The following is a 21,389-nucleotide window of genomic DNA, read 5'->3' as shown; positions in this document are numbered from 1 at the left end:
TAAACTTTTATTGTACAATAACAAAAATGTTAGCGAAAAAATTCCAAATTTAAAAACAAAAACCATAGAGTAAATTTGCGAAGCGGTTAAAAAGTGTCAACACCAAAGGAAAAAAATCATTGTAGCTGTCAGTCAACCACAGACAACTGTCAAATGTCAGAGAAAGTAAAATTCTTTGTGAAGGGGTAGGACATTCCATATTTTAATCAATTAAATAAAGTAATTATTTCTCTTAGTGAAATATAAGTCGACAATATGGATGACGACTTACCGACCGACTTCCAGGTCATCGTGGTTGGGACAGGTAAGGCATAATTTACTTTTAAATTGATACCGGGCGTGATGGCGACTAGCCTACTTTAGTATCGATCTTATTCTTTTTTGCTCGCTTCGTCATGCCATTGAACGTGTCATATATTACAGCCATTGCTTACGAACTGTACACTTTTCTCTTTGAATATTATCCTGAAATCACTCAAAGTTAATTTGGAACATAAAAAAATATTCCGTAGTATATAAGCATGCAAATTCATACACCATATGCCGCAGCTACCTCATTAATTAAATACTTGCTTATAGCGTTAAGTTGCATACATTATCACTATATTTGACAATTATTTTTATCATCAACAGTATATTATATATTTGGATTTAAATATTTACAGCTAAAATAATAAAACAGCATATTACAAATTAAAATAAAGCTTTAATTTAAACCTTTATCAAAAAATGTAAAGTTAAGAAATTCTTATTAGAATAACAATGACTCACTAAGATGTTGTGACTCACAAGCTCTATGTTCTTGTTAAAAGTTCAAGAACTTAGTACTATAGAAGTTAAAGTTGTGATTGCTTTTTCAAATCAATTGATAGTCCCGATACAAAAATAATACAAATCTAAGCTAGTTAACATTTTAAAAATAAATGAATTGTTAAAGTACTCTACGAGGCGAGGCTTTTTAAAACTGTTGGAAACAGTGTGTAAGGCATTTCTTTATTTTAAACAATTTCTCATATTTAAGTACTCTGTATGAAGGTATGGTGGAGTCCATTGTGGCTGCAGCATGCAGTAGAATACACAAGAATGTCCTCCACCTGGACTCCAGTGACCATTATGGCGGGCTCTGGGCCTCTTACAACTTTGACGGCCTGCAGAAGTTCATAAAGGAAGTCAACTCTGATCCAGAAAAACAAGTTCAAGTTTACAACTTGAGGGAGCAGTGGTACATTGAAAAGTGAGTATTTACATATTATGTTTAATGTTGGTATGATAAGTCAAGTAACAAATAATAATTTTGTAAGTTAAATAAAACTGTTGTTATTCCACTTGTATGAAAATATATTTTCACACCTTATTTGTTGAAAAAAAAAAATAATTATGAATACTTTAAATTTTAGATAGTTTAGGTTTAATTAATAAAATAAATAATTAAAATATAGGGAGTCTCCACCTGAAGAAGAAAAAGGAGAAGGTGAAGCAAAAGAAGATGGTAAAACAGAACCACCAAAGAAGATTTGGAGTCAAGCTAGCTTCGCCGCAGAGTACAGGAAGTTCAACATTGATATGACCCCAAAGGTAAGATTAATATTTACATTTAATATGTTTCAAATTAGAATCCATTCAGCAGTCTGTAATAATACTGATGAACATAGCCATTTCCGAGGGGTAAGAGGTCAGCTGCCACCCAATTAAAACTCGAAAAATGTAATATAGACATAGAAACTGCTTTGAAATTCCAAGGTGCTACAATCCTACATAGTTGTTTAATAAAGGGCTTATTAATTTTAATAATTAAATTTGACCACATGTTTTAAAGCAGTGTTTCCCAAAGTGGGCGATAACGCCCTTTGGGGGCGTTTGAAACCTATGAGGGGGCGATAAGGGGCCCAAAAAATGGGGGGCATTCAAATTAATTAAAGTTATGAAATTGTGGTTTTTAAGTTTTAGGGCTGAATAAAAATTAAGGGGCTCTGAAATATAATTGATTTTCAATGGGGGCGGTGAAAAAAATAAGTTTGAAAATCACTGTTTTAAAGCATACCTTTGTAAAAAAAAAAGATAATTTTACAACAAATTTTTGGCACATAGATACATTACTGTTTGGAATAGAGTGTAGTCTATTTTCTACGTTTTTTTTATTCTTTTTGGGCAACAGATAGTTTTATTATAACACTCATTGTTGAACAAACAAATTCCTTTTGTAGTAAAATATAGAATCTTTACTTAACATATGACTCAATAATATGAATTACATTCTTTTATAGTTTACCAAATAGAATTTTTTGAAGCAATTGAGTTTAATATAACTAGAGTTTATTATGGCATTCAAATATTATCACTCAAAGGATTGCAATCTGTAATCTAACAATGTCTGATAAGATTGCAGTCAATGCATTAGATTAGCAAGCTAACTGGTTAGATTAATCAGAACATGTAATTCACATATAGTTTTCCTTATTAGCTAATTCTTTTAAATTTCGAGTTCCTTTCTTAGAAATGTATAAGTTAACTTCTGTAGTGGTGTAAATTTTCATTTATAATTTTGGCCGGGTCGCCAGGGCAATACCATGACCACACAGACAGGCGTGAGGTGGAAGCAATTCCGCGTTTCGTCTGATGAGTGTGGTACGGGAGGCCTAAATTTAGTCCCATTCCCATCCTTTCTTAATTTCTTAATAGGAAAGGATGGAAAAGAGAAGTGGATTCAGCGGAAGAGGGGACGCATAGGAAGGAGAAATATCCTGTTTCTGTGCGTCCCCTTCTCCGTTAATTAAAGGTAGGCAACGCATCTGCATTTGCGGATGTCTATGGACAACGGTCGCCTCGCTATTGTGGCGAATCCAGGTGGCCGTTTGCTCGTTTGCTACCTTATGATATAAAAAAAAAATATCTCTAAAACATGTTACGTAATAGTTAAACTTTTATGGCTTTCTATCCAAAGCTGCAATCACCTTGTCGAAGTTGCATAAACAAAACTCTCTAAAGATGAACTCTACTTATTATTTTTAACGCCGTACAATTTTATATTACAGAATGTTAGTTAAAAGAAATGGAATCCGCAGATAGCTTTCAAATAAGATTACAGAATCGAATTTTTTGCTCGATGGCACATGCAAATAACTCGAAATTTTATCTTACGCCTGATGGAAAGAAATGTTTACATTGTGCGGTCGACATGTCCGGTCGTTTGATTTCATATATTGATGTTGTGATCGGAAGTGGGCAAAACTTTATGATGCAAACAGTTATTTTGGATCGTTAATATTGTTGCATGCAGACGTTAACAGCTTCAGTGCCACCGAAACAACTGTCGAGTACGAAATAATCTGAGTAGCATCGAATGTGTCAATATTTTGTCCACAACAAAACATAGTTGGATAAGAAAGTAAATGCCATGAATCACTTAACGACTTTACAATTAATTTTCATGACGTAAATAAAAATAACGATGGTTAGTTTTACTTATTCCAAATTGTTTTCTGTTCTCAAATTGCATCATATATATAGCAAATATTTCAGTAGGAAGTAGTCTACATTTTTGTGCAATTACAGTGGTACAAGGAAGTCAAAAAATTGTCGACGAACTATTTCCGTAGCGAAGTCTGTGGAATGTTTCGTTTTGTTTTTGCAAAGTCCTCCGACGGAACGGCAAAAACAGAACCAATTTCGTCACGCCCGTGTTTTGGTCGACCGTGACTTTATTACTCTTAAACTTTATGAGTAATATAGTTTGCGAAATGTACAAAAAAATATTCTATTTACAACAGCCAAATGCAGGTTTATGTATAGTGTTAGTTGATCTTCATATTTATTAAATTTATCTCTGTATTTGCCTCCAGAACATTTGAAAGTACGTGAAAAGATTTACCTGCTAAGTAATTTTTAAAATAAGATAAAAAAAAACTTTAAGAATACGTAAAGCTTTGTTACCTCTTATCCTAAATGAAATACAAATTACATTTTTAGATATCTGACCGTAACTATACTTTGCGTTGTGACAGTTTTAACTGTGTTTCATATTGCCAGTTGCTGTTCTCCCGCGGTCCGCTGGTGGAACTTCTTATATCCTCTAACATCGCACGCTATGCGGAGTTCCGCTGCGTGACGCGCGTGCTGACTTGGCTGGATGACCACCTGGTGCCAGTACCCTGCTCCCGAGCTGATGTTTTCGCCACAGAGGCGGTCGGCATCGTCGAGAAACGCATGCTCATGAAGATGCTCACTTCCATTGTCGCTTACAATGAGGAAGAAATGAATAACGAGTTCAAAGGTAGGATACAAAGGAAAACAACATTCTACCCATCTGATGAAAAGAGTTACATGTCATAAAAGATTACGTGAAATGTAACTCTTTTCTTTGAATATGCTGATCAATTTTCTTTTCATTGATTGGGTCTTGAACTGTGTTAGAATCCATTCAATTTGCTCCAATGAAGTATATCTCGGATTAAATTTTTTTTAGTGTTCCTTCTGCCTTGTAATGACAACTTTTATATTGTTTCGTCAGCCTGTGTAACAACTGTTAGCAGTTTAGGTAAAAAAATTCGCTGTAAAAGGAGAGCTACATATTATTTTTCTCTCATAACATTCCGGATTTGTTTTTTTTAATGAAAATAAATTTTTTAGTATTGTTGTAAATACAGAAATTTATTTTTAAACAACGATGTTACGTTTTATTACTGCATCTTGCAGCTATTTTAAATAAAGTGAACGTGTGTTTGTTTACGTTTAAAATAAATTGAAGTTTATTACTTTAGGTGCAATGAATTAAATCTAATCTCAAATGATTACACGATAAGGTTGAATATAAAAGAAAAAATCTTAAATTTCAACCAACAATAGAATGGATGCAAAAGAATGTCTAATAACTTTGGTAAATAGCTTTTTAAAAATAATTTTATTGAATCTTATAAGAAGCTTCCGTGGAATTTATTACTAAACATATGTTTAACATCTTATGTTAGGTACCATAAAAATTCCGAATTGAATTCCGTGCGAGGTACGACCTAAAAGTCGATCAATACAGTTTAATTTAATTTAGTATATCACCTGTATTTTAGGTCTAGGCAGTTATCTCATTAGGAATATTTTATTATTAAGGTAAAACATACTTTGATTAAGTCCGCTGCACACTATCATACAATAAAGAGCATCAATTTATTTTGAAATACATAAAACATTTTCTTCAATTGTATAATTTATTTATTTGTTTATTTAGATTGGAACGACAAGACTTTCAAGGAGTACCTAACTCACAAGGGTCTGACGCCAAACCTCATCCATTACGTGTTGTTTGCGATCGCTGGTGGCACTGACGCTATGCCTTGCCTCGAGGGAGTGAGGGAGTGCAAGAAGTTCCTCATGAGCCTTGGTCGCTATGGAAACACGCCCTTCCTCTGGCCCATGTACGGCAGCGGGGAGTTGCCGCAGTGCTTCTGTAGGTAAGTTCAAACCCACGTAATTTGTTTTTAAATTTGCGAAAAAATGTGCGGGGATACGAGTTTTTTTTTGTGTACCATTGTGGTCATGGTTTAACAAAGATACTGGAAATTTTACGATGATTCATCAAATACAGCAAGGCACTGTTAGGGTCCGTGCACACAGACCGAGGCGTAGAGCAAAGCAGATTTTTACTACAAATAAAATTGAGCTTTATACGATTGAAACAAGGTTTAATTTTAGTTTTTACGTTTTTACGCTTACTTTTAATAAGACAAGATGTGCATACTTAAATTATTTTCTGCTTTCCACATCAGTCTATCTGAACAGACCCTTAGATGTACATAGTTTTAGTTTACGTGTTTAGTTCTACGGTCCAAGAGTAGTGTGGCTTTAATGCGGCAATAACAATGTCTTCTGTAATATGATTTCAAATCAATCTAGTCCAGTCTTTACATATTTTGTTGTTTTATAACGTTAATATTTTTTAACCTATCATATTAATTGAAAAAACTTCACAAAAATCACGTAATATATCTTCGTAACGGTTGGTCCGTGCAAAATAATCCGTCATGAAACTGCTCGGTAGTTCAACGACCCAGTTGTGCATCGCACCGCCGCCGCGCCGGCCACACCGCACTAAAATAAGAACTTTCTAACTGCACGCGTCGAGGATTCAGATTTCCTAAATTGAAAATTATATAAAAAACGTATTAAATTCAACGTTTCACTGCTCTCATTCTTTACATAACTGTTATATGAAGTTTCCATTTTTAGGTTACGTTGCATTTATATTAGCTGTCGCCCGCGACTCCGTCTGTGCGGAATTAAAATAAAAAACTTAATAAGTTACCTATGTGTTTTTCCAGACTATGTTCTACATCTGTGTCAAATTTCATCAACATTCGTTGAGCCGTTCCGGAGATACCTTCAAACAAACATCCATCCATCTAAACATTCGCATTTATAATATTAGTAAGATATTGAAAGCTGTTTTACTAAGAAAATAATAACATTTTGGTGGAATTGTTCCCGCAGTGGTAGTAGATAGTATCAATGAGATGCCGTTTTTCAGATGCTTATGTACTGAAAGATCATAAAAAAAGATGCTGTATTATTATCTGAGCTCGCAACTAACCGATTAGTATATATTATCTCAAAGTATTTATGGAATTAATATTATTCACTATATCTCGAACAAAGTGTATTTCAATAAACTTTCGAAATATTTGAAGCAAGTTATAAAATCTGTATCCTAGCGAATTTAACATTTTATGGCTTTGTTACCAATTTCAGTTAATAGTTTTCAGTTCAATATACTTTGAACGAATCCCTTTTCCTCTCGCAAGAGGTTCCCTTGGGGAATCAAGTGACCCGAGCGTTTGGCCGCCTCACAATCTGTTAGATTAATTGTAAGTAAAGGACCATGACTTTAGTCGTTCAGGCTAAGTGTATTTGACATTGGGTCACGTCGACTAAATTGAGAACGACTGGTAACTAACCGTTGTAAAAGCAATTCGCAATGTTATTTTAAAATAGTCGGAGTCCTTTAAATTCATAAAGCCGCTAGGTCCTATTCCAACCGTTAAGTAACAGTTATCAAACTGTTAAAGAGTTATTTCAGAATTTATTTTTAAAGAATACAGTAATAAATGTAAAGTTCGGTCTAAAAGTAGATAAGGTATAAGTTGCTTACACAACTGTGAAATCGATTATTATTTATAACATGCTTGGCATTTTCTCTGACACATATTAAATATATACAATGCTGTGTTAATTTTAGACGTTGAAGAATTTAGATCCGCCTCTAGTGTCTTGTCTGTGTGCTCACTTGTCAAACAATTCTATTTTGAAGAATAGATTTGAAGTGGCAATAATCGAACTGATGGTCAAAATAACTTACTGCAACAGTCGGTTTCTTGTCACTCTTGGCTTTAAATATAGGTAATAGAGGATCTTTGAGGATCTTGATGATGATAAAAAACGGAATAAAATTTACCACTTCTCTTTTTTAGCTTAGTGCAGATTATAGCACCAATATAACTACACAAATTTAAGCGTCTGGTTATCAACAGTCGATGTTTGTTAGCCACATACCAGTGCAGTGGGCCTAGCACGATTATTATTGACATTGGCCATCTAATCGATATTGACGGTGACGATACGAAAATTTGTGACAATCGGTCACAGATTTTCGTGCTAGCCCTACTATTCACATATTAAGTCGGCCCTTAGGCTTTTGTGACTTTCTAAAAGTTTTATAAAATTGGTTTAGTACCCGACTGACACAAAGTTTTATTATAATAAGACGTCCGTGATAATAGAGAGTGGTAATTCCAGATTGTGCGCGGTATTCGGCGGCGTGTACTGCCTCAACCGGCCCATAGACTCCGTGGAGACGAAGACCGTGGAGGAGGGCAAGACCAAGGTCGTCATCGAGAGCAAGTCCAAGACCCTCAATTGCGAACATCTCGTCATTGGGATCAATGAGTGCCCCAAGGTTTGTATAAAGTGACTTATAAAAATCGTAAACACAATGAAGTTTTTATTCTTTTCTCTTCTTGGCGGTCCAAGGTCATATCAAAGGTAGAGCCCTAATCTAGGGTCACGGTTTTTTATTTTTTTATTTAGTAATTTAAGAGGCTTTATCGCAATGCGACCATATCGCCCCATAAGCCTTCCAATAAATACACCTTACATCTAATTATCTACAAAGAGTCTCCAAGATATCTGAAAACAATTTAAAATGAATTTGTTTCTAGGACCTGGTATCCCCGGAGCCGGCGGAGACGTGTGACATATCGAAGGCGGTGTTCATCACCAACGGTACCATAATGAAGAGCGAGAAGGAGCCGCTGACGCTGCTGCGGTTCCCGCCGCTAGTGGAGGGCGGAGGCGCCGTCACCGTGCTCGAGGTCGGCCCCGCCACAGGATCCTGCCCTAAGGGACTGTGTAAGTTTACTTTACATTTAACCAACGGCACTATAATGAACAATATGGAGGTGGAATTACTCTCGTAAATTTACATTTAATAACCTTTATTTTTATGTTACGTACCACGGAAACGGGATACAAAAGTATCCTTTGTCCGTCTTCTGGTTCTAAGCTCCACTAACTTTCAGCCAAATTGGTTCAGACGTTCTTGAGTTATAAATAGTGTGACAACAACATGACCTTCTTTTATATATATAGATTTTAATAACCATAATTTAATAACTGACTTCAGTTATAACTTTTCTTTAATAAATTATTTGCATTTAAATGGGATAACAGTTGTTAACAATCAATATCAATATAATTGTTTGATGAACAGTTTAAAGTCGTAACAAATATCTCATCACCTGGTGTAAAGTCATCTGTGCTAATACTGACTCGACCCACTTCTGTCGGACACTTTGAAACTTTGCATACATTTTGCATAGCATCAGCTTTATTTAATTACATTCAAGTTTATGCTAAAATGACTTGTTGTGAATAACTAAGTGAGATTTACATTATACTTGAGTAGGAAAACTTTTAATATGTACCGACTACTTCTTACTAATATTATAAATGCGAATGTTTAGATGGTTGGATGGATGTTTGAATGTATCTCTGGAACGGTTTCATAAATTTGGATGAAATTTGGAATAGAGGTAGAGCATAGTCTGGAAGAACACATAAGAACACTTGATACGTTTTTTTTAGTACCGCGCGGACGGAGTCGCGGGCGACATCTAGTGTTTGTATAAGGAGAAAAATCCTTTTGCAATTTTTTACTCATCAATGGTATAAATGGAAAAATTAGTAGACTCTTTAAATGTTGGAATTTATATTTATATTAGCTGTCGCCCGCGACTCCGTCCGTAGGGAATTTAAAAAAATATAAGTAGCCTATTTGTTCTTCCAGACTATGTTCTACATCTGTGCCAAATTTCATCGAGATCCGTTGAGCCGTTCCGGAGATACATTCAAACAAATATCCATCCATCCATGTATCCATACATTTTCATTTATTAGTATGATTATATAGATTAGTATGATTTTTTTTGGGGTTTGACTTTTAGGTTGATTAATATAACAACAATTAATTTTAAATATTTGGTTTCTTACATTTTATTGTGTATTTTGTCTCGCCTTGCAATGGAAGATTCCAATGCTGTGAAGTTTCATATTTCTTTTATATAAATATATAATAGTTGTTCAATTTTTTTGCCAGTTTCTTGCAAACTTGTTTCTTTTTTGTTACTCTTCGAATGAAAAACTTCAACCTACCTTCAGGTGCTAAAGTTTTTTTTCATTAAACATGAGTCAGTCAGAGCAAATTATTTCTATAGAAATAAAAACTACAATTAACTTTTATTCACAATCATCATGTTAGTTATAAGAATACTCTATTATTCAATCAAACTAAGGTTACGATATACAAATGAAAATAATATTAATTTATTGTGTAGATTAGCAAGAAATATATAATAAAACTAACTGTCATCCGCGGCTTTGTCCGCGCGGAATATAAAGAAATATTTAGTAGCTTATGTGTTCTTTCAGACTCTATACCAAAGTTCAGGAGATATCTTGTAACAAACATCTATCCATCCATTTTGTTTCCTCAGTATTGCTTGATTTTAGAGTAGTGTTTCTCAAAGTGGGCGATAACGCACCCTTGGGGGCGCTTGAGACCTAGTAGGGGGCGTTAAGGGGTCCAAAAAAATGGGGGGCGTTGAAATTAATTAAAGTAATGAAATTGTGGTTTCTAAGTTTTAGGGATGAATAAAAATTAGGGGGCGCTGAAAAATAATTGATTTTAAAGGGGGCGGTGAAAGAAATAAATTTGATAATCACTGTTTTAGAGCATCGTCTGCATATGTGCCTACAAAGTATTTCATTCGGTCCTTTCATTTATTATATGATTAGTAAATAACAGAAAATTTTTGTCATACAAAATATAGTACAAAAATGTATATTTAGATATGTATTAATATTGTTCCAGTCGTGGTGTACTTCATAACTAAGAAGGTGACGGACGCCGAGACCGACTTGAGGCCCTACGCCGACAAGATATTCGACTTGTCCGGCGGAGATCAGACTGAGGAGACTGACAAACCAAAGGTACATTCACATTACTTTAACATTTATAAGCTAAGTAACAAGTTTAGCGAGAATTAAGAGTTTCGTGTGGTCTTGCGTAATTTCTGAGTAAATTGCTTACAACTGGTATAGGTTATAGGCCACGGGTTCTTAACACCAAAATATTTGTATAAAACATACCATCTTCCCTGTTATCTTTGAATAAACAGATATAACAATGTTTTAAATGGGGATTTTGTTCTCAGAAACCCACAGTTAATGTCTTATAATCATTTAGCTATAGCGCCATCTAGTTTAACTATCAAATGCAGTAATGACAGCTACATGTCATCCCGTTTATTGTCGTTATCTGAACAAAGTTCCATTTTTGTAGCTTATTGAATATTTGGTAGACATAGATTTAACTGCTTTTGATTTTAATAGGCCTCACTTCTATGGTTTAATCTTGGATTTGGTTTTTGGTATAAATATAGCATAGGTTATAGTTGTATATATGTGTTGCAGTGCTTGTGGTCGTTGTTCTACAACGTGAAGGACACAAGCGGTGCAGCGAGCAGTGCTGCTGCCGGCGTACACGTCTGCTCAGGACCAGACGCTGGGCTTGACTTTGACCGCGCCGTTGAACAGGTTAGCACCCCCCCCCCCCCCCACACCCCTCCCTTACCCCAACACAAACACATACACTCCTCTGATTCCTACTATTCTTTGTATGAATTCCTGGTTGAATACAGTAGACCAGTGATATACAGATGATGAACAGACGACAGCAACAACATCTGTTGCACGAATTGGCCTCGCCTGGTGAAATACCACGACTTCACAGAAGACAGGCGTCAAGTAGAAGTAATTTCGAGTACAGTCTGATGAGTGTGGTGCCGGAAGCCTAATTTTAGTCTTTCCCTTCCCACCCTATTCTTATAAAGAAAGGATGGGAAAGGGATGTGGATTTGATGGAGGAGGAGATGCATAGGAAGGTTAAATATTCTCATTTTGTGCGTCTTCGTCGATTGAGTTTAGGCAACGCATCTGCAATTGCGAATGTCTATGGGCAACGATCGATTCGCCATTTTGGAGAATTCATATAGCCTCTTGTTTGTTTGCCACCTTGTAATATATAAAAAAAGACCTAACGCCACTGACCTCTATATATGGACTGGCTTTAAGACGTAGTATTTTGTGCCTATTTGATTTTCTAATTGTAGCGGTTTTATGGATTCGAACTAGTACATTTAGAATGACTTGTTACGTAACATCAATAGCTGGTCTAGACAATGTAATATTCGATTATCACTATTGCTAATAGAATCGACAAAATGTGTTTAAATGTATTGGAACAATATGTGACATATCGAAAGTTATAGTCACTTTCATACATTTTTGACTATTCGATTAGCGTCGTCGCTTATCGAATATTAGTCTAGCTCCCCAAGCTTGTTTAAAACGGAACAGAGCTAAAGTTGTCATTGCCAAGCTATCGCTTAAACATTTATAGAAATCTGAAATCAGTGTCTATCGTCAACGTCTTCGTTAAAGCATCTAATGAATTATAAATTAAAAATGTCTTAAATTCATTAATTTCATGAGAATTATTAAAGAATAAAAAAGGAGAGACGGAAATAACATAAACGTGAACAAAAGCTGAAGAGATATAAGGTTGGAATGGCGGTGTGAAGCTGGTCACTAAAACATTATTACCATGACCAGACTGTGAATATTGCAATGGTAGATAAGAACACGTTACAATAGGCCAACTGTGAAGCATTCAGTTATGAGGTGTTAGACGACCTAACAACTGGTGCGAAAGTCTAGGGTTGAGTTCTGTGCATGACTCATGTGATGTTCCAGATGATATTTGACAAATACTAAAACTTTTCTCTTAGTCTGTCTTAGTCTCGGATTTGTATCCTTATCTGGTAACAAAGAGCAAAGAAATAAGCAGTTTGCGTTCTTGTAAAAGTACTACATCCATAATGATTTAACTAACAGCTAAACTATGAAGTTAACTAACAAATGATTAGTTTATTTGTTGATGAGAAATTACTTTCATACCTAGTGATATTATTTTTTTACATCCATAAAAAAAAAACTCAGATTTTTCTAACACGTGGCTGTCATGACTTTTGTAGTTTGATCCCTAATTTTTTTTTTGTTAAATTATAACATGATAAGTTTACTACGACATTGTAACTCGAAGATAACCTCTTTTAATCTAATGTTACAGTGTTGTAATAGATAATTCATTAGGTTTAAAATGTTAAGTTTACACAAAACTAAACGTTTCAGATCCCAAAGTTTATTTAGGAATTTAATAACACATTGAGGTACAATTGTTATTTGTTAAAATATGTAATTCAACTTTTGTTGTAAATTTTTATGAAATTATACATTTTTGTTGTGTTTTATTCTAATGTGTTAGTTATCATGTTTAGATAACCCTTTATCTTTCATTATTAACAAAGTTGACTACAATATTCATATCTAACTATAACTATGTATTTAAATTAATTCTGTAAGTAGATATATAGTTTCTAAGGCCGCTTTTATCTGTACATCGAAAAATTATGTATTCATGTATCGTTAAACAATTACTACTTGTATTCTTTATAAAGTTAAATCTTCAAATACTCTGCCTTGTCAGGGAAAGATAGTGTTTCTAAACTCAACAAAAACCACCTCCCACATAACATTTGAAGGAACAGACCAGAAAATCTCGTTAATTTTCTAGCCTACCTTACCTTTATTTGGGAATATTATTTTTTTGTACTGTTTTTGTTTGGTAGGCGGAACAGATCTTTAAAAAGATCTGCCCTGGTGAGGAATTCCTGCCTCGTGCGCCTGATCCCGAGGAGATTGTATTCGAGGATGACGTCACGCATGGCCCAGAGTTCCAGCGCGAGGATGAAGACGCCGAAGGCGACGCCAAGGAGTAGTTGCAGTACCCTTATGTTTACCTCAGCAAATTACAGCGTGTTACTATGCTTATCTGGCTCTTACATTATATACGCGTCTATTGTATGTACTGAAGCCTTTATGTGATTAAAAAAAAACATTTCGGATGTATGATGGTTTATGAAATGTTTAATGGAGAATACTTAAGTGATGGAAAAATCAGTATTTTTATTGTAACACGCGAGTTAACAAGCATTGAAAGTTGATAATTTTTATTATATTGATTTAGCAACACGCTGAAACGTGCTGATTTAATTGTAAGCTGTAATCTCAATAAGATTTATACGCTTTGGTCGCTTGACTCGTGCATTCCGACTGGTGCGTTATGACTTAAGAGTTAATGACGCTCATTATTTAATCACAACGTTTCAATAAGTAACAAATTCAATTCACTGTTGAAGGTTTAAAACTTTTTTCGTGACTTAATATTTGTAGATTTTTAATCTGTGTAGTGTAACGGACCTGTCAGGTTGAACCGACGCGCTCAGGTTTTAGTTGAGTACAGGCTAAGCTATCTTGATATTTATGGGCAAGATTGACATGTAGCGGTATGCGGCAACTGATGTATTTGACTCGAGTATATTATATGGATTTTGAATAGCAGAGACTGAAGTTTGAGGATAGTAATGTGGAGGACGACGGGTTGTAGAGGACTGATGTTATTGTAGGTATTTTTATGCTACGCTATGCTCTCTGATCGCTCATTTACGCATTTATGAAATTACTCAAATAATTAATCCGTAGTTGACCATAGGATTTGTGCAATTGTAATAGATTTTTTTTTATTCGCATTATAGCTAGGACGCAGTTATTAAAACGATAAGCGTAATGTTTTGGACGCACCAGTCTACAGCATAGACAGTAGCACGTTTTTATTTTTTTAATAATTTAAGTTATTTAGCACCCTTAAATATTTATTATGAAATGTGCATAATCATGCCTTTGCAGCTTATGCATATTATATGAATTCCATTAAATTGTGATTATTAGAAAATATAAGATTGGTTTTATTTACTAAAATCCTTATGTTCCCTATATCATTTAATTATATTATGCACTTCAAAGAAATTAGATGATTTAAAATTCTGTCTCCTTGTTTACATACAATTATAAAATAAAATTTGTTAGCTACCTAAATATTTTGACTTTTATGTAATTATTTTATTCCAATGAAAACAACCCAAAGATATTTGAATGAATTTATAAACTGTATTTCTTATAGTAAAGCATGTTTTTAAAAGTATATCTTGAGAATATTCTTTGTCTATTAAGTAGACCCAGAACAGAATCTTCCAACTTAGTTCTGGTTTCCCATTTATGTGTATTGGTGTTTCAACAATTAAAATCTTTTGAAAGCTATCAATGACCGATATTTGACTTTTAAATCTTTAACTAAAGGGCTACTACTTTAGAGTATAAAAATGTAATAAGACAACATCATATAATTCATGTTTTATTTTCAGTTATTCCTGGTCCATTATGTATAAACACATCAAATTACATAATTACACATAAAAGCTTTGTTACTTCATATATTGGAATACATCAGAGAATATCAACTTTTCTTATAACAATAATATTGCCCTAAATACCTCATAATATATACACACAGATAAATTGGATATCACATTGAGATTAAAGGACTTGTTATTAAATCTTATTAAAATAATCTTTTCTCATAGGAAAATAAACCATGCACATTGCCTTCCAACTGTGCTGAGTATGTCCTCTTCATAAAACGTAAATCCCCAGAGTAGCTCAGTTCACGTAGTCTTGTCAGCGATGGCGCACCAAGATCTTGGCAACTGTGCTGCATTCCAGTTTGCAAGTATGGCAAAAATCTTAACACAGACCCCTTATCAACTATACTACCACTAACACCTTGTGCCACTCTGTGTTTATCAGTTTCCTTGTGGAAATATCTGCTCATGGCTGATCCTTTGCCTTCTTTGTTCTCCATGGCTTCCAAGCTGCCCATTCCACGGTACTTTTTAAGCCTGACACCATCAGAGAAGAAATATTCTCCAGGAGCTTCAGAAGTGCCGGCAAGCAGAGAGCCCATCATAACTGTTGAAGCTCCTAATGCAAGTGACTTAACAATGTGACCCACCGACTGAATACCCCCATCCGCTATAACAGGCACATTGAACTGGCGAGCGTAAGAAGATACTTGGTACACTGCAGTGGCCTGCGGGCAGCCGCAAGCCATCACTTCTTGAGTGATACAGATTGATCCACTTCCCATTCCAACTCTAAGGGCATCAACACCAGCTTCTATGAGATTCTTTGCTTGCATTCTAGTGACAACATTGCCTCCAATCACTTGTATATTTGGGTAATTAGATTTTATATACTTTATCATATCAATCTGATATGTGGAATTACCTTGAGATGAATCCAGGACAATTACATCTACTCCATTACTAACAAGCAGCTTCAGACGCTCCCTGTCTGCTTCCCGTGTACCAATAGCAGCACCCACCAGAAGTTGTTTGTTAGAGTCTTTCGAAGCATTGGGATAGCTTCTGGCTTTTTTTAGATCGGTTCGTGCAATCAGAGCCACTAGTTCTCCTGAGCCATTAATAATAGGAAGCTTACCTTTCTTGCTCTTCTCGAGGATGTAATTGGCATCTTGCAGAGTAACTCCAGATTGTGCTGTTATCATTTCATCAATTGGAGTCATCACCTCCTTCAGACTGAGCTGCGGATCGCCCTCCCTGAAGTCAATGTCTCGGGACGTCACTATTCCTATGAGCCTACCTCCTAACTTTCCATTCTCAGTTATTGGATAGCCAGTGAAGCCATTCTTCTTTTTCGCTTCCAAGACATCTGCTACGGTATTCTCAGGACCCATGCACACTGGGTCGCGAATAAAGCCATGTTTATACTTCTTCACTTTGTGCACCTCGTTGGCTTGATATTCCGGAGTGCAATTGTGATGAATAATGCCGATACCACCGCAGAGGGCCATGGCTATTGCCATGTCGGCTTCGGTGACGGTGTCCATTGGGGTGGACACCAACGGAGATTTCAGGTTTATCTTTTTTGTCAACGGGGAAGTTAAGTCGACCTCCTCCGCGGTGAAGTTAATGTATCCAGGTAATAAGAGAAAGTCGTTATATGTTAATCCTTCGCTGTTAGCGAAGATCTCCTTGGCGGATAGCCCATCGCGTAGGTCGCCTTCCGCGTTCGTCATGTTCCTTTACTTATCTCTAACCACGTGTAATAATTACACGAAAGAACAAGTTTTAGTTACACAATTGTAATATATCTAATTTTCACAACGAATTAAAAGTAATTAAATTAGGTATAATTAATGATACAAGGATACTCGGCGTACACGTGGTAGGTCTTTTTCGTTAGTTGATTGGTGATCCGTGAAAATTATTGAAATTTTTTGTACTATCAATTAGGTAAATAGAAATGTAAAACTTTTACGTTTTCGAAATATTTTCCTCAAAAAATAAAAAAAAATTAAAATGCTAAGAAACACGCCAATGCGAAGCCGGCTTCTGAATATTATCATAGACTAGTAACATTTTGTACTGCAGAAGGTACTAGTGATGTGACTGCCTGGTTGAAAGTTATAAATTATAGAGTATAAACCAAAGAAGTTTGTGAACAAGTCTGTGAAATACTTGAATTATTGAAAAACGGAATGGACATCGAGTGCCGTTTTATTGAATATTACCACTTTTTAGGGGGGGGGGTGGGGTGAGATTAAGCTGATATGTACCATGTTGACACATGTCTTTATGACACCAAAATTTACTCACTCACATATTCAAATAAACATTTCTGGCCCAATAAGAGAGGCGCTGCTATCGCGGTTAGCTCTGTCAGAAAACATTTAAAACCTACATGCACAGGTGAACACAGTTAATCGAAAAGTTCACTTCGTTAATCGTTGATCCGTTAATTAAAAAGTTAACTTCGTTCTTCACTTCAGTTCACCATTCGACTCACTGACAGTCGCCGAACATAGCTGAACTTAGGAGCGTGGCGTGGCGCGTTATTTAAACAAAATGACAGCATGTCTCCAAGTTTCTAATGTAATGATTACCGGACTAAATTAACGGAAGTTAACAAAAGCCTTAACACTTTTTGAACTTAATTTAAAAGTTAATCCTTTAAGCAAAATGTTAACTTCGTTAATTAACTATTAAGGGATTGATGAGTCAGTGCCCACCTTTGCTTTCATGAATAGAAAATGGCATACAAGAAAAAAACATGACCTGACAGCTGCACAAGGTCCTACACCTTGTGACGCTTTTTTGAAATTGACAGGGAACGCTAGTGAGCTAACTTAGGGTATGTTCCGATATACACTGCGAGCACTGCACAGTGCTATCACTGTAGAAAAATTCGTTCCGTTATGGACTGCCAGTATACTGCCGCAGTACCCTAGGGAAATATAAGACGTCATAAATCGCCGCCATATTCTACTGTGAGCACTGGCGTTTTCGAGGTAAGGTACTCGCAGTACTTTGATCACGTGATCAGTCAAAACCACCCGAGTGCCTGACATCTTATAAACAAAGCTACAGTTTAATCAGAAAATGTTAAAGTTCTGTAATTGGTTTGGATTAATAAATAAAACAATGGCAGAATTGCAAAAATTAACCTTATTAGACTGTGTTCATAATGAAAAACATATTATTTTTTATGAAAAAGTACTTATTTTTATTACATTATAAATTCAATTTATAATTAATATTAATTAAAATATTTTTAATTTGACAGTACTCCAAAACAGTTTTTTTTAATGTACTAGAAAACTTGAATACACTCATTTGAATGTCGCGTCAAAAAATGCGGCTGACAGTATACGAGATTGCGTTCCGTTTTAAATCGTAACCAGTATAACTGGCTATAAAGGAACGGCTTCACAGTATACTGAATTGACGTCACACTCTACAGTGGTCGCAGTGCATGTCGGAACACACCCATAATTAAGTTTGACTTATGCTTACCGGGTGTTATCTTTGTCGGTCTACACCAAGCGAACACATAAGTTAGCAAGCGCTAAAGAACTTATTCTTCGTTTTATACGACTGAAAGGTACGCGTAGGCTTTACAGGTCCTGTCACTTAAAATTCAAAGAGGAAGTACATCACGGTGCCACTGTACAAAGAGAATATAAATATAGCATAATATAATTAAGGATGTTAACGTTGAATGGAAAAATCGAGTATTTGAAAATTGATTTTTAAAAGAAAAAATAATAGATTTTATAATAGATTGAAAAATAATAGTAGATTTTTCGAAAACAAGGAAATGCAATAGATTTTCCTAAACACTTATTGCTATATAACATTTATAGAATAAAATAAAATTAAACAAATGTATTAAAACAAAAATGGCAAAGTTATGGTCTTAAAATCGAAAATTTCAAACAAATAATTTTTTAAATATTTATTTAAACACTAAAAAAGTAAAATATTTACTATCACAAATATCATTACTGTGTAAGCCAATAATTTTACTTAAAATTATAAAATTACATCGACACATATTACACTTACACAAAGCTGGGCATTAACCCGTTAATCGTTAATTAACGAAGTTAACATTTTGCTTAACGCATTAACTTTTAAGTTAACTTTAAAAAAAACCCCAAGGGTAAAACTTTTACAAATTTTGAATGTCAAGTTTCAAGCTTCTAACTGTAAAATTGATGATACTTCAATACAACTTCCCATCCCCTTTCAGTCGCTAGAAAAAAAACATTTTTCTTGTTTAAAAAGTAGCCTATGTCCTTTCTTAGGCTCTAAATCTAAAGACTATCTGGGTACCAAATTTAATTTAAATCGGTTCAATAGTTTCGATCGGACAGAGTTGTTTTGTCATTTAATTTAATACTAGAAGGCATAATCATTAGAAAAAAAATATTAAACTGTCTCGTTCATTTACTCGTACATTTTTAATGAAGTTGTTTAACGTATTATGTATCGCAGGGCGTGAAACATTTCATCGATAGCGCTATTAGAACAATCATAAAATCGATTTTTAAAAAATCGACTTTTGTAGAAAAATAATCGTTCCTTAAAAATCGAAAAATATTTTTTTTTTAGTATCCCTAAATATAACGTATACGGTGTATTAGCGTGTTCGATGTGAGCGTAATTTTACAGATTTTACGGGTTGATGAAACATTTTAATGTTCATTTAATTTCATGGACGGACGAGGTTGCGGGCAATATTTAATACAATATTAATTCTTCAGCAGTAGAGTAGCTTAAAGCCGTACATATGTAACCTCAATGCTTTCACTTTATTTTTAGATAATCGCCTTAAATTCCATTGGTTTGTTCTAGAATTACAGATTTACTTTTACGCCCTAATAATTATTTTTATTTTCCAATGAAAAATTCCATTGAAATCCAAAAATTCAGCAATGGAATATATCTTCTATGAAGATCTTCCGTAATATACATAGGAACTCTTTAATAAATAAGAGGAAAACTACAAACTGCATTCACATACATTGTTTAACACAAGTTTAAATTGTTTATGAAAAGCTATTACCCCTTTACTGGTATGGGTAATTTCCATTCACATAATAATATTTTCATTATATTTACATAAAATCAAGTAATAAACAAAAACATTAATAAAAAAGATAATCGACTTCAAAAACAAATATTCTCAAACATTTTACACTGAAAAGTAACAAAATATATTTACAACAATTTTATAACAATTCGTGAATAACTTGGAAGGACAAAAACTCTTTACTTTTTAGCCGACTTCAAAAAAAAGGAGGTTATCAATTCGACTGTATTTTTTTTTTGTATTCTTTTCACAGTGATCTTGCAATGCACAACGTATTACACGATTGAATTTGAGTTTATAAAAATTAAAGATTTAAAGACATTAAAGTAACTTTATTTCTATTTTTTTTTTTTTTTTTTTATTTAAGAAGAAAAAAATTTTATAGAGATGTAAAGATATAAATATAAAAAGAAAAACATAATTTTCATTTGAAACATAATAATTTCCTTACATCATACTATAATACCGAAAAAGATAACATTATCACTTTTTAATTTGTACCATAAATAATAAACCGATTTGTTACTCGTTTTGTTTTTTCTATCATTTATTATTTTCTTGCGTATTTCTCTAGGAGTTGCTTTTAAGGAATGGTATTGCTTTTGGCACGTCTTCGGGTCCATCGTTGCCGGTTCCTACGCGTCGGAAGCCCATTGGCCCGTCTACTGCTGAATTCTTCGGCATTTCAAGAAAGTTAACTTGACCGTACACCTCAGCTTGACAGGTGTAAACCACCACAAGAAGTAACAACACCACCTTTAGCATGGCACAATACAAGATGGTACCAGAGACAATGGGAACCGTGAAAAAAATAAATCCATTTTTATACCTTTAATTTTACAGTTCAATTTTTTTTTTATTTAATTTAAATGTCATGTTTTCAATCAAAATAATTTGTTTTGCTGGGAAATGATTTGATTTCAATTTAAATATTTTTAAATTAATTTAATTTTTAATAAAATCTAATGCAAAATTCATGAACCGTATCTAGAATAATCGTAATTGAATAAATTCGTCACGTGAGTGCGAAGTAACTGAAATTATTGAGTGCGAAACTACAATAACACGCCCATCGCTATTTTTATAAGACTTCAAACGAGCGAGCGGTTCACATTACTGTCGTTGCACTTAACATACTCGTACAATAACCTCCAAATTACTAAAATGACTATTGAGTCGTTGTGACGTTTTCTTTTACATTTCATTTATTTTTTCAGAAAGTATGCTTTTTGCTAAAAACTAAATATTAACATACTTTGGGTAACAACAATAAAATCCTTTAATTCAGGTGCGAATACACATTTATTATTTCTGACGCTAACTTACAAATCTACGAAAGTTGACCTCTTCATTGCCCTTTGATAGATAACGGTGAT

The 21,389-nt window shown here is 34.3% G+C and overlaps 2 protein-coding genes across 2 annotated transcripts; one reads left to right on the top strand and one right to left on the bottom strand.

Annotated features, from left to right (window-relative positions):
* The first annotated feature begins 145 nt into the window (after window positions 1-145).
* On the top strand, window positions 146-13,570 carry LOC106710640 (rab proteins geranylgeranyltransferase component A 1). The gene is made up of 10 exons (XM_045677876.1): window positions 146-304; window positions 1,036-1,234; window positions 1,440-1,575; window positions 4,027-4,270; window positions 5,219-5,441; window positions 7,780-7,939; window positions 8,202-8,391; window positions 10,412-10,530; window positions 11,014-11,136; window positions 13,290-13,570. Exons 1-10 carry the CDS (start codon window positions 256-258, stop codon window positions 13,437-13,439), a joined length of 1,593 nt encoding a protein of 530 aa, XP_045533832.1. The 5' UTR covers window positions 146-255; the 3' UTR covers window positions 13,440-13,570.
* A 1,389-nt stretch (window positions 13,571-14,959) lies between these two features.
* On the bottom strand, window positions 14,960-17,026 carry LOC106710558 (inosine-5'-monophosphate dehydrogenase). Its single transcript, XM_014502639.2, has one exon. It carries the CDS (start codon window positions 16,652-16,654, stop codon window positions 15,119-15,121), a length of 1,536 nt encoding a protein of 511 aa, XP_014358125.1. The 5' UTR covers window positions 16,655-17,026; the 3' UTR covers window positions 14,960-15,118.
* Between the last annotated feature and the right edge of the window lie 4,363 nt (window positions 17,027-21,389).

The sequence above is a fragment of the Papilio machaon genome, chromosome 5, assembly GCF_912999745.1.
Source record: "Papilio machaon chromosome 5, ilPapMach1.1, whole genome shotgun sequence".
In the NCBI taxonomy this organism is placed as follows: domain Eukaryota; kingdom Metazoa; phylum Arthropoda; class Insecta; order Lepidoptera; family Papilionidae; genus Papilio; species Papilio machaon.
Note: the sequence above shows the minus strand (reverse complement) of the source record. Positions and strands in the feature narration are given on the sequence as shown.